This window comes from Balaenoptera acutorostrata, chromosome X (genome assembly GCF_949987535.1).
Source record: "Balaenoptera acutorostrata chromosome X, mBalAcu1.1, whole genome shotgun sequence".
In the NCBI taxonomy this organism is placed as follows: domain Eukaryota; kingdom Metazoa; phylum Chordata; class Mammalia; order Artiodactyla; family Balaenopteridae; genus Balaenoptera; species Balaenoptera acutorostrata.
Genome location: NC_080085.1, coordinates 66,168,087 through 66,180,698, shown reverse-complemented (window position 1 = coordinate 66,180,698; position 12,612 = coordinate 66,168,087). Strand labels below are relative to the sequence as shown.

Genomic DNA, 12,612 nt, shown 5'->3' with positions numbered 1-12,612 from the left:
ACGAACTTTGTCTAGTTATGGTGAGTGGGGCCTACTCTTCATTGTGGTGTGAGGGCTTCTCAATGTGGTGGCTTTTATTGTTGCGGAGCATGGGTTCTAGGCATGTAGACTTCAGTGGTTGTGGCGCACGGGCTAAGTAGTTGTTACTTGTGGACTCTAGAGCACAGGCTCAGTAGTTGTGGCACATGGGCTTAGTTGTTCCAAGGTATGTGGGATCTTACCGGACCAGGGATCGAACCCGTGCCCCCTGCATTGGCAGGCAGATTCTTAACCACTGTGCCACCAGGGAAGTCTCTGGGGATTCCCTTGTATGTTATTTGTTGCTTTTCCATTGCTGTTTTTAATATTTTCTCTTTGTATTTAATTTTTGTTAGTTTGATTAGTATGTGTCTCGGCATGTTTCTCCTTGGGTTTATCCTGTATGGGACTCTCTGTGCTTCCTGGTCTTGATTGACAATTTCCTTTCCCACGTTGGGGAAGTTTTTGGCTATAGTCTCTTCAAATATTTTCTCAGACCCTTTCTTTTTTTCTTCTTCTTCTGGGACACCTATAATTAGAATGTTGGTGAGCTTAATGTTGTCTCAGAAGTCTCTGAGACTGTCCTCAATTCTTTTCTTTCTTTTTTCTTTATTATGTTCCATGACAGTTATTTTCACTAGTGTGTCCTGCACCTTATTTATCCGTTCTTCTGCCTCAGTTATTTTGTTATTGATTCCTTGTGGAGTATTTTTAATTTCAGTTATTGTATTGTTCATTACTGTTTGTTTGCTCTTTAGTTCCTCTAGGTCCTTTAAAAACATTTCTTGTATTTTTTCTATTCTGTCTCCAAGATTTTGGATCATCTTTACTGTCATTACTCTGAATTCTTTTTCAGGTAATTTGCCTATTTCCTCTTCATTTTTTTGGTCTTGTGGGTTTTTATCTTGCTCCTTTGCCTGCAAGATATTTCTCTGTCTTATCATTTTGTTTAGTTTACAGTATTTGAAGTCTCCTTTCCCTAGGCTGTAGGGTCGTAGTTCCTCTTGCTTCTGTTCTCTGCCCCCAGTGGTGAGGTTGGTCCAGTGACTTATGCAGGCTTCCTGATGGGAGAGATTGGTGCCTGCGTTCTGGTGGGTGGAGCTGAGTCTTTTCCCTCTGATGAGCAGGGCCGTGTCAGGTGGTGTGTTTTGGGGAGTCTGTTAGCTTAATATGACTTTAGGTAGTCTGTTTGCTGATGGGTGGGTTTGTGTTCCTGTCTTGTTTGTGTTTGGTTGAGGTATCCAGTGCTGGGAGCTGCTGGCAGTTGGGTGGAGCTAGGTCTTGGTTAGTCTTTCCTGGGGCTGGGAATTCTCTCGTGGTCCAGCATCCTGGCTTCTTGCTCCCACTCCAGAGCCTCAGGCCCGACTTCCCATCAAGGAGCCAAGACCCTGCAAGTAGCTTGTGCTGGCAAAAAAGGATATTAAAAAAGAAAGACTAACAAAACACCAGACAAATGGTAAAAAGTAAAATCAAACAAACAGAAACAGAAACAAGGAACGACTCATACATACAAAAGAAACAAAAACTTAACCAAATAAATCAAAAAGGAAGAGAACAACCAACTAAGCAAAAGAACCCCAAAAGGAAATCAAAGGATTAAAAAGAAACCTGACAAAAGCACAGAACCAAAAAACAAAGCCAAAGCAGAGTGCCGACTGAAGAATGAAGCAAAGAAACAAAACAAACCAACAAAAATGATTAAAGAAAAAGAAAAAAACAAGAAATGGGAAAGAAGACAGAACACCAGAAAAGCAATGTAGAAATAGAATTATAAGAAAAATAAAATAGAAAGTATATTAAAGGAAAATAAAGACAAGCAAAACCCCAGAGAAATGATAAAAATAAAATGAAACAAAGAAAAACAGAAACAAGGAAACACACACACAAGTAAACAAAACAAAAACAGAACCAAATAAAACAAAAGCACCTAGAAAATATCCAGACAAATAGAAGAACTCAAAAACGAAACCAAACAATTAGGATTAAAACTAACAAATACACGCATCCTAAAAACAAAATCAAAGCATTGTGCAAACTGAAGAATAAAACAAGGAAACAGAACAAACTGATTAAAATGATTAAAAAAGTAATAATCATAGTAGAATAAAATAAAATAAAAAGGGAAGAAACACAGGACAGCAGAAAAGTAAAGTAGAAATGGAAATATATAAAGAAAGAGAGGCCGCCATCGCTGCTTTTGACCCCGCTCCGCCGGGCTGCGCGCCAGCCCAACGCCCCCCGAGCCCCGCAGCGGGGACACCGGGTCGTTCACGACGCCTGCTGTCGATGATTAAACCAAAGGTTTGGATTATACTGAAAAAAGAAACTTCGCCGGCTATAACTGTGGAGACTGCAAGTTTGGCTGGACTGGCCCCAACTGCGATCAGAAGAAACCCCTGGTTGTCCGGCAGAATATCCACTCCTTGACCCCTCAGGAGCGGGAGCAGTTCTTGGGCTCCTTAGACCTCGCAAAGAACACGCCGCATCCGGACTACGTGATCACCACACAACACTGGCTAGGCCTGCTCGGGACCAACGGGACCCAGCCACAGATCGCCAACTGCAGCATTTATGATTTCTTTGTATGGCTCCATTATTATTCCATTAGAGATACATTATTAGGGCGCCCATACAAGGCCATAGATTTCTCACACCAAGGCCCCGCCTTCGTTACCTGGCACCGCTACCATTTGTTGTGGCTGGAAAGAGATCTCCAGCGCCTCACTGGCAATGAGTCCTTTGCTTTGCCCTACTGGAACTTTGCCACCGGGAGGAACGAGTGTGACGTGTGTACAGACCAGCTGCTTGGGGCTGCAAGACAAGATGATCCGACTCTGATTAGTCAGAACTCCAGATTCTCCAGCTGGGAAATTGTCTGTGATAGCTTGGACGACTACAACCGCCGGGTCACCTTGTGTAATGGAACCTATGAAGGCTTGTTGAGAAGAAATCAAGTGGGAAGAAGCAGTGAGAAATTGCCAACTTTAAAAGACATACAAGATTGCCTGTCTCTCAAGAAGTTTGACAATCCTCCTTTCTTCCAGAACTCTACCTTTAGCTTCAGGAATGCCCTGGAGGGATTTGATAAAGCAGACGGGACCCTGGACTCTCAAGTGATGAACCTTCATAATTTGGTTCATTCCTTCCTGAACGGGACAAATGCTTTGCCACATTCTGCTGCCAATGATCCTGTTTTTGTGGTCCTTCATTCCTTTACTGATGCCGTTTTTGACGAGTGGATGAAAAGATTCAATCCCCCTGCAGATGCCTGGCCTCAGGAACTGGCACCCATTGGTCACAATCGGATGTATAACATGGTTCCTTTCTTCCCTCCGGTGACTAATGAGGAACTCTTTTTAACTGCAGACCAGCTTGGCTATAGCTATGCCATTGATCTGCCAGTTGAAGAAACTTCAGATTGGACCACAACCCTCTCAGTGGTTATGGGGATGCTGGTGGTCTTGGTTGGTCTTTTTGCACTGCTGATTTTTCTTCAATATAGAAGACTTCGAAAAGGATATACACCCTTAATGGAGACACAATTAAGCAACAAGAGATACACAGAAGAAGCCTAGATGCTCACGCCTTACCCTAGAGAAGAGGCTGGCCAAGGCTTAGTTCTGACCCTGACAGTGAGCAAACGAATCCTCACTGTTTTTCCTTTCCTTGAAGATCTTTGGCATAGCTCCTCCTGTTGTGGGATGACCCCAAATACGGAAGATGCTTAGCTGTAGTTTCTGGTTCGTTTTGTTTATCTAACAAACAAGCTAAAGTGCTTGAGGGTGTCTCTACCATCAAACAAAGGTAGAGCTGATGATGATTGGTGGTATTTATTAATAATTCCCCATATTGATTAAGCCTCCTCGTGTTCTGAGAGCACCTCCAAAAATCGATAGAGTGGATTCATTGAAATTTGCAGGTCAGTGTAATTTGAGAGCTGGACAAGATCATGGTTAAATCTTTCTCAGCCCACGCATCTTCATTTGTAAAGGGATGGGGGCAGGAAGGTGCAGGTGCTACATGAGTCTCCACGGCCTCTTTTAGGTATAAACATCCATGATTTTAGGTGCCTTCCTGATCATCTTCCTGCGGCTTCTTTTTCTTTTCTCTTGTTCTCCCCAGCCTTTAAAATGGCCTTGAAGATGAAAATAGGCCTTATTTTCCATACAGGATGGAGAATGAATGAATGAATGATCAATTTGGTTCTCTTTCATAAATTAGACTTTACAGAGTTTATAAAGAGTCTGCAGTTCTTAACAGCAGAGCTATCCCCAGAGTCAATAGCTGAATAAACATTGATCCTATAGTGGTAAACGAATAGATGAGGGATTAAATTAGTTTAAATTAATCTGGTTGATTAATATACTGTTTTGAACTTATTAACTAATACAGAGTCACTCTTTCCAGGAAAGTCTGACTGGAGAAGGCTGGTGAGCCTATCATCCTGAACATGAGACAATTTGAGTGTTCCATTGCTCTGAGGTCTCATTTGGCTGACCCCAAACCGATTCCTTTGCTAGGGAGCCTCAGATGAAAACTTATTCACGCATTTGGCTTATTTTTAAGAGTTGACTTTAAATTCATTAATGCTGCCCTGTACTGACGTTACTTACAAATGCTAATCAAGTCTTATCATTTAAAAGCAAACCATCCATACAAAATACGACAATTCAGAATTAAATGGTTATGACCCACTAAGTAATCATCAGATTATGAGAGATAAGAATGAGGCAGTCTTTACGAAAATGTTTAGACATATCAAGATGATCCCTCCTTCTGAGGAGTTAATGGTTTTTGAGATCTTAAGGCAGTTTCATCTGTTCATATCTGGCATCCATGCAGTAGGAGGGAAGCCACAGAGGTGGCCCTTCGGTCCACTCACTGCAGCTCCTCTCTACTGGATGGATGTGTGTAAAGAATGGGGGTTAAGAGCACCCTGGAGCCTTCTCCATATGGCGGGGCTAGAGGGTGCAAGATTTACCAATATCCAGTGTTATCCCCTGGAATAAGACTGCAGAAGCCAGAGAAATGGACAGAGCTCAATCTGAACTGAATTTGAGTGAGTCTCGTAAAGTATATCCGAGAGTAGGCTCAGCAGAGGAGAATCAAGACAGCCCAGAGTCCTTCACGGGGTGAAGCCCTGCTTGGACCTCTTTAACCAGCGCCACATGCATAAATCTCAATGCCTGCCTTTAATAGAATTCATGGAAAATTCAGCAATGTGTTATTAACATGGTCCACTCTGGCAGGTTTATGTTCTGAACTCAAGGTTGTTGGGGAACACATTTTTACATCCTGTTTTTAAACCCAAAGAGAAATATCTTAAGATGAAGATATAAGTGTGCGTGGTAGGTATGTTCCTGAAAAGTTGTGTATAAATCAATTATACATTAAAAGCACCAGGGGAAATTACTTTTTATGGATGAACTATTATGAATAATTCTATAAAGCACATAACCACCTCTAGCTTATCCTTCGAGTATATCAGAATTTTCATACATCATATTCTCATAAGATTTGTTTAAAAGCAAGATCTATCTGTGGCAGAAATAAAGACTAACCATTTATACTTAGCTCCTTTTAACTATAGTGTGTGCAACTTTTCATAAATATTATGTTTTATGATGCCTTCCTAAGAGAACTAGTTTCCTAATTTTGTAGTTCATATTAGAGGAATAAAATTTTCTAGCATTTTCTAACATTACAGTAAATCAATGATGACTGCCTTTCAGCAAATCTAAAGGTAGAATAAACCTGTAGAGTAAAAAGTTGGTATTTACTTACAGTGAATGCTATGCAGATAAACTCAGAAAATATCACTCAGCATTGTACAGCCATACGTCTCAATGATGGGGGGAAATATTCAACCTTGAAGAAAATGAACAGATTGTTTTATATGCTTCTATCTGTAGTATTAGAAAAATTGTGTGTATATGAATTATGATTTTAAAAGAAACACTTTTTAAAAGCTAACATTCAAAAGTGAAATGAAATCCAATAACATCTTTCCTTTGTGAATTAAATTCTCTTCTAATTCTAAAATTCTTTGACATAAATTTGTGTCTTGCTCTTAGGATTTAACATTGCTAATTATAATAATCCTAATGAATAATTCTAATCTCACATTAACAAGAAGTAGAAAACTTACTAAAGAGGAAAATAAAAATAAATATTGTTTTGCAGATTAAAAAAAAAAAAAAAAAAAAAAAGAAAGAGAAATATATGAAAGAAATAGAAGAAGAAAAAAGATAAGGGGAAAGGACACAGACAACAGAAAAGCAAAGTAAAAATAGAAATATTTAAAAAATAAAAATAAAAAATAAGTTATAAACATGGGGATCCCAAAAGACTAAATAAAAAAATACTAAAACAATAATAACAAATAAACAAAAAAAGAAAAAAGAAAGAACCCCCCCCAAAAAATGCCAGAACCAATAACAGAATGAATCAAAACATAATAAAATTAATAGTAACAATTATATTTTCCTGGGGTCTCTGCTGTAAGTGTCCTTGCACACACCACGAGCCACAGCCCACTTCTGCCTCTGGGCTGGTGTCTGGACCTGCTGTGGGCCCTGTGGGGAGCACTCAGACTCTGATCTGGCCCAATTCCTGTGTGTGCTTGCCCCCAAAGTCCACAGCTGCTGGAGCTAGACCGTTTTCATTTGTGGGAACACTCATTGTCTACTCAGATATTCCATAGACACAGGGTCTACCTAGCTGGTTGTGGGGATTTAATCTGCAGCTTGTACAGCTGATGGAGAGATTTTCAATCTTCTTCATTAGTCGCCCCGTCCCTGGGGCTCAGGTTTGGTTTTACCCTCACCTCTGTATGTGGTCCACCCACAGGAGTCTGGTCCTGAGTCTGCCTTGGAGCTCTTGGGTCTGCTCCTGTGAGGATAGGGTGCAGGCGTGGTATGACTGCTTGGATCGTGGGAGTCCCAGTGGTGCCAAATGAGCAGGGAAGCCGGCAGCCATGGGTGCAAGAGATACGGCCCTAGTGAGGGCCTTTTGTCATGCCTGGCATAAGGTGTGTGAGGGTCAGCCCTGGCCAGGCTTTTTCTGGTGCACAGCAGGTGCATGAGGGCCAGTCCTGAGAGGGCTTTTTTTTTTAAAATTGCCCTGCAGCTGGCACATGAGGGCCAGCTCTGAGGGGGCTTGTTTTATTGCTTGGCAGCCAGTGGGCAAGAGCCAGCCTTGAGTGGGTTTCTTTTATTGTTGTTGACAGGCATCAGCATGTGGGGAGAGAGAGGTTACCACAGTAGCTCCTCCCACTGTGTGTGACTCAGCAGTAGTGCCCTGCTTCCATGGCAGTCTGGCCTTCCTCTGTAGGCATTCCCTGCTGTGGATTTCCTCCCTCCCCTCCCCTCAGTCTATCTCCCCACATCCAACAGCAGTTCTTGCTCCAAGCCTATTCTCCAATCCCCACAAACGAGCTCCCAGTCTCCTTGCACACCTGTGAACACACGTCCCAGTCTGGGGCACGTAGGGCCGTGGTACGCACCATCTGCATATTTCTCACTCTGTCCCGTCTGCCACAGATCGGCCACTTCACCCTCTTCTGACAGCCTCAAATGCTTCCCTTCTGTCCCAATCGAGTTCCCAGTCAGAGAGGGGGTTTCCCCAAATTCGGGAATCTCTCCTCTGCTTCAGCTCCCCTGCCCCAGGGTGCAGGTCCTGTCCTGCTTCCTTTCCTCCTCCTTCTTCTTTCTTTTTTCTGTCATACCTAGTTATGCAGGGATCTTTATAGTCCTTTCCAGTGTTCAAGGTCTTCTGCTAGTTTTCAGTTGGTGTTCTGTGAGAATTGTTGCATCTATAGATATATTCCTGATACATCCTTGGAGAGAGATGAACTCCGTGTCCACCTACTCCTCCGCCATCTTGAATCTCTCCTTCTTTTTAAAGGCTGAATAATATTACATTAGTGTGGTCCATTTGTTAAAATTTATGAACCAATATTGATACATTGTTATTAACTGAAATCCATAGTTTACATTAAGGTTCACACTTTGTATTGCAGAGTTCCATGGGTTTTGACAAATGCATAATGTCAAAATGTATACAACATTACAGTATCATACAAAATAGTTTCACTGCCCTAAAAATCCCTTTTGCTTCACCTATTCATCCCTCCCTGCTCCCCCAATCCCTGGCAACCATTGATCTTTTTACCATCTCCATAGTTTTGCCTTTTTTGCAGAATGTTATATACTTGAAATCGTACAGTATGTAGCCTTTCCAGATGGGCTTCTTTCACTTAGAAATATGCATTTAAGTTTCCCTTTCCCTTTTTTTGGCATTTGGCGTCACAAGCAGGCCAGAGGCAGACTTGAGTATAGCCTCAGGGCCTTCTCCCACTTGGGATTTCTGCTAGGCATTGTTTTTGGAAGACTTTTGAATAGTTTTTCATGAGGAACCCAGACAGGATGGGAAAATAAGCAGACAATAGTGCCAGCCACTGGATGTGTCTGCCTAAATTCTAAATAACAGCTGTGGTAGATTGTTAAGTAATTGTTCCTAATGAGTCATGCCTCCTGGGATCTATGCACTTTTATGGTTCCTTCCCACATTGATGCTTGGCCAATTATCTTGCTTTGGCCATTGGAATATTAGCAAATGTGACACAAACAGAAGCTTGCAAAATCCTTGTGATGTGTGGTTGCCATCTCTTGCTCCAGGGAACTCTTCTGCCACCATCTGAAATATACCATGCTTTGAGGATGAGAGATCTTGAGGATGAGTGACCATATTGAGAAGCCCATCTGACAGGCAGTACCCACTGCCACACATATGAGGAAGGACATCTTAGACTATCTAGCCCCAGCTGAGCTATTTGATAGCTATAGCCACATGAGTGACCCAAGAGAATCCAGCAGAAACAACACCCTGCTAAGTCCAGCCCAATTTCCTGATTCCCAACATTTGTGAGCATAATTAAATGGTTGCTTTTTGTTACTAAGTTTTGAGGTGGTTTGTTACATAGCAATAAATAATTGCTGTAATAGCTATCTAAATTTGAGTTACCTGTTATGGGTCATTGATTAAAACTGGTCTGCCTGTAAACGTGCTGCCAGGACCTGTCTGAGTACACAGAGGAGAGTAATTAGACATGGAGGGAACCAAAAATTTACATTCTTTTGAAACTAGGAAATGCTGTTCTTAAAGATGTCTCATTTTTTTGAACTCTGAAAATATCTTCCTGCTAATTTGTTTTGTAACTCTTTGGTCATTTGATTTAAATCTCTATAAATTCTCCCTCCCCACTTCAAAGAAACATCCTTGTCAAATACCCTTATTCTAGGCAGCTGGTGATAGTTCCAACTTCCCTTAGTATTAATATGGTTTTCCCAGAGATGGCAGCATCACGTGTACACTCACTTGCATGGTACTGACTTTGTGTCTATGACAACAAGTTTGTTTGTTTTTGCCAACTTTTCTAAAAACAACCTACATCTTTTAGATACTGTCATTTAAAGTTCTAATTATAATTATTTGTAGCTACTGTCTTTCTGCTTCCAAGTGAGGGCAGTACTATAACATAGCAGTTAAAAGAACACACCTTAGAGTCAGACTTCGTGGGTTTTTATTGCAGCTCCCCTACTTACTAGCTGTGTGACTTTGGACTAGCTATTTAACTTCATTGTCCTTCAATTTCCTCACCTATAAAATGAGCTTTATAACATATCTCCTAAGGTTGAGATGATTAAAAATATAATTCACATAAAGAACTTATAATAGTGCCTAGCATATATTCTCAATCAATATTAGCTGTTTGTTATTATGTAATATGGACAGGGTCTCAAAGCCTAAAGGCAGCTTCCTGCTGGACCAGGCTTCTTTTAGAGAGAACTTTTAAAAATTGGGTAAGTATTTATTAAGACCTTACAGGGGCAAAAACCTCTGCTAGGGGTTTAAAAACAGAGCTTTTGTAGGGAGTATGGCCACCTAACATTCTGTTTCTATGCCAAGGCCACTGTTCAATTAGTCAGTGGATGTGTCATTATAGATTATTTGCTATGGGCCTGCTGTGGACAATATGGAAAATCACTTCATGCTACCCTTTCCCTCCAGGGGTTTCCAGGAAAAATTAAATAACTGACAAAAGTTTTCTTTTTAATTGTTTGATTTCATTCTTGGGTTCTTTTGTTTGTCTGGTTGTTCTCTTGCCTTTTGTTTTATTTGGTTCTATTTTTGTTTCTTTTATGTGTGTGCATGCTTCCTTGTTTCTGTTTGTTTGATTCTACTTTTTACCATTGGTCTTGGGTTTTGTTAGTTTTTTTTTTTTTTAAATCCTCTATATTGCCAGGACAAGCGACTTTCAGGGTCTTGGTTCCTTGACAGGAAGTCGGGACTGAGGCTCTGGAGTGGGAGTACTGAAGCCAGGATGCTGGACCACAAGAGAATTCCTGGGCCCAGGGAAGATTAACCAAGACCCAGCTCCATCCAACCGCCAGCAGCTCCCAGCACTGGACACCTCAACCAAACAACAAACAAGACAGGAACACAAACCCACCCATCAGCAAACAGACTACCTAAAGTCATATTAAACTAACAGACTCCCCCAAACACACCACCTGACATGGCCCTGCTCATCAGAGGGAAAAGACCCAGCTCCACCACCAGAATGCAGGCACCAGTCCCTCCCATCAGAAAGCCTACACAAGACACTGGACCAACCCCACCACCAGTGGCAGAGAACAGAAGCAAGAGGAACTACAACCCTGCAGCCTAGTGAAAGGAGACCTCAAATACTGTAAATTAGACAAAATGAGAAGACAGAGAAATATCTTACAGGCAAAAGAGCAAGATAAAAACCCACAAGACCAAATAAATGAAGAGGAAATAGGCAAACTACCTGAAAAAGAATTCAGAGTAATGACAGTAAAGATGATCCAAAATCTTGGAAATAGAATAAAGACAAGAACATTTAACAAGGACCTAGAAGAACTAAACAGCAAACAAACAGTGATGAACAACACAATAACTGTAATTAAAAATACTCTAGAAGGAATCAATAGCAGAATAACTGAGGCAGAAGAACGGATAAGTGAGTTGGAAGATAGAATGGTGGAAATAACTGCCACAGAACAGAATAAAGAAAAAAGAACAAAAAGAAATGAGCACAGTCTCAGAGACCTCTGGGATATTAAGCACACCAACATTCAAATTATAGGTGTACCAGAAGAAGAATAAAAAAAGAAAGGGTCTGAGAAAATATTTGAAGAGATTATAGTGAAAATTTCCCCAACTTGGGAAAGGAAACAGTCAAGTCCAGGAAGCAAAGAGAGTCCCATACAGGGTAAAGCCAAGGAGAAACACGCCAAGACATATATTAATCAAACTAACAAAATTTAATACAAAGAAAAAATATTAAAAACAGCAAGGGAAAGGCAAAAATAACCTACAAGGGAATTCCCAGGGACTTTCCTGGTGGCACAGTGGTTAAGAATGCACCTGCCAATGCAGAAGGTATGGGTTCCATCCCTGGTGTGGGAAGATGCCACATACCTCGGAGCAACTAAGCCTGTGTGCCACAACTAAATGAGCCAGTGTGCCACAACTACTGAAACCCAGGTGCCTAGAGCCTGTGCTCCACAACAAGAGAAACCACTGCAATGAGAAGTGCATGCACCGCAATGAAGAGTAGTCACTGCTCACCATAACTAGAGAAAACCCATGCACAGGAATGAAGACCCAAAGCAGGCAAAAAATAAATAAATAAAATAAAATAAATAAAATTAAAAAAGGGAATCCCCCTAAGGTTACCAGCTGATCTTTCAGCAGAAACTTGGCAGGCCAGAAGGGCATGGCAGGATATATTTACAGTGATGAAAGGGAAAAACCTACAACCAAGATTACTGTACACAGCAAGGATGTCATTCAGGTTCGACAGAGAAATCAAAAGCTTTACAGACAAGCAAAAGTTAAGAGAATTCAGCACCACCAAACCATGTCTACAACAAATGCTAAAGGAACTTCTCTGGGCAGGAAACACAAGAGAAGGAAAAGACCTACAAAAAAACCCCACCCAAAACAATTGAGAAAATGGTAATAGGAACATACATATTGATAATTACCTTAAATGTTAATGGATTAAATGCCCCAACCAAAAGACACACACTGGCTTAATGGATACAAAACAAGACCCGTATATATGCTGTCTACACGAGACCCACTTCAGACCTAGGGACAAATACAGACAAAGTGAGGGGATGGAAAAAAGATATTCCATGCAAATGGAAGTGAAAAGAAAGGTGGAGTAGCCATTCTCATAACAGAAAAAATATACTTTAAAATAGAGACTATTACAAGAGACAAGGAAGGACACTACATAATGATCAAGGGATCAATACAAGAAGAAGGTATAACAATTGTAAATATCTATGCACCCAACATAGGAGCACCTTAACACATAAGGCAAAGGCTAACAGCCATAAAAGGGGAAATCGACAGTAACACTATAATAGAAGGGGACGTTAACACCCCACTTTCACCAATGGACAGATCATCCAAACAGAAAATAAAGAAACACAAGCTTTAAATGACACATTAGAGCAGATGGACTTAATTGATATTTCTAGGACATTCCATCCA

At 41.0% G+C, this 12,612-nt stretch overlaps 1 protein-coding gene across 1 annotated transcript in view; it reads left to right on the top strand.

Moving 5' to 3' along the window:
- LOC130706267 (L-dopachrome tautomerase-like) overlaps positions 1-3,721 on the top strand; it is an 89,592-nt gene extending 85,871 nt beyond the window's left edge. Inside the window, exon 3 of the mRNA XM_057537654.1 lies at positions 2,320-3,721. Within this exon, the coding sequence (XP_057393637.1) occupies positions 2,320-3,593 (1,274 nt within the window). The 3' untranslated portion in view covers positions 3,594-3,721. The remainder of the gene's footprint in view (positions 1-2,319) is intronic.
- Positions 3,722-12,612: the final 8,891 nt, after the last annotated feature.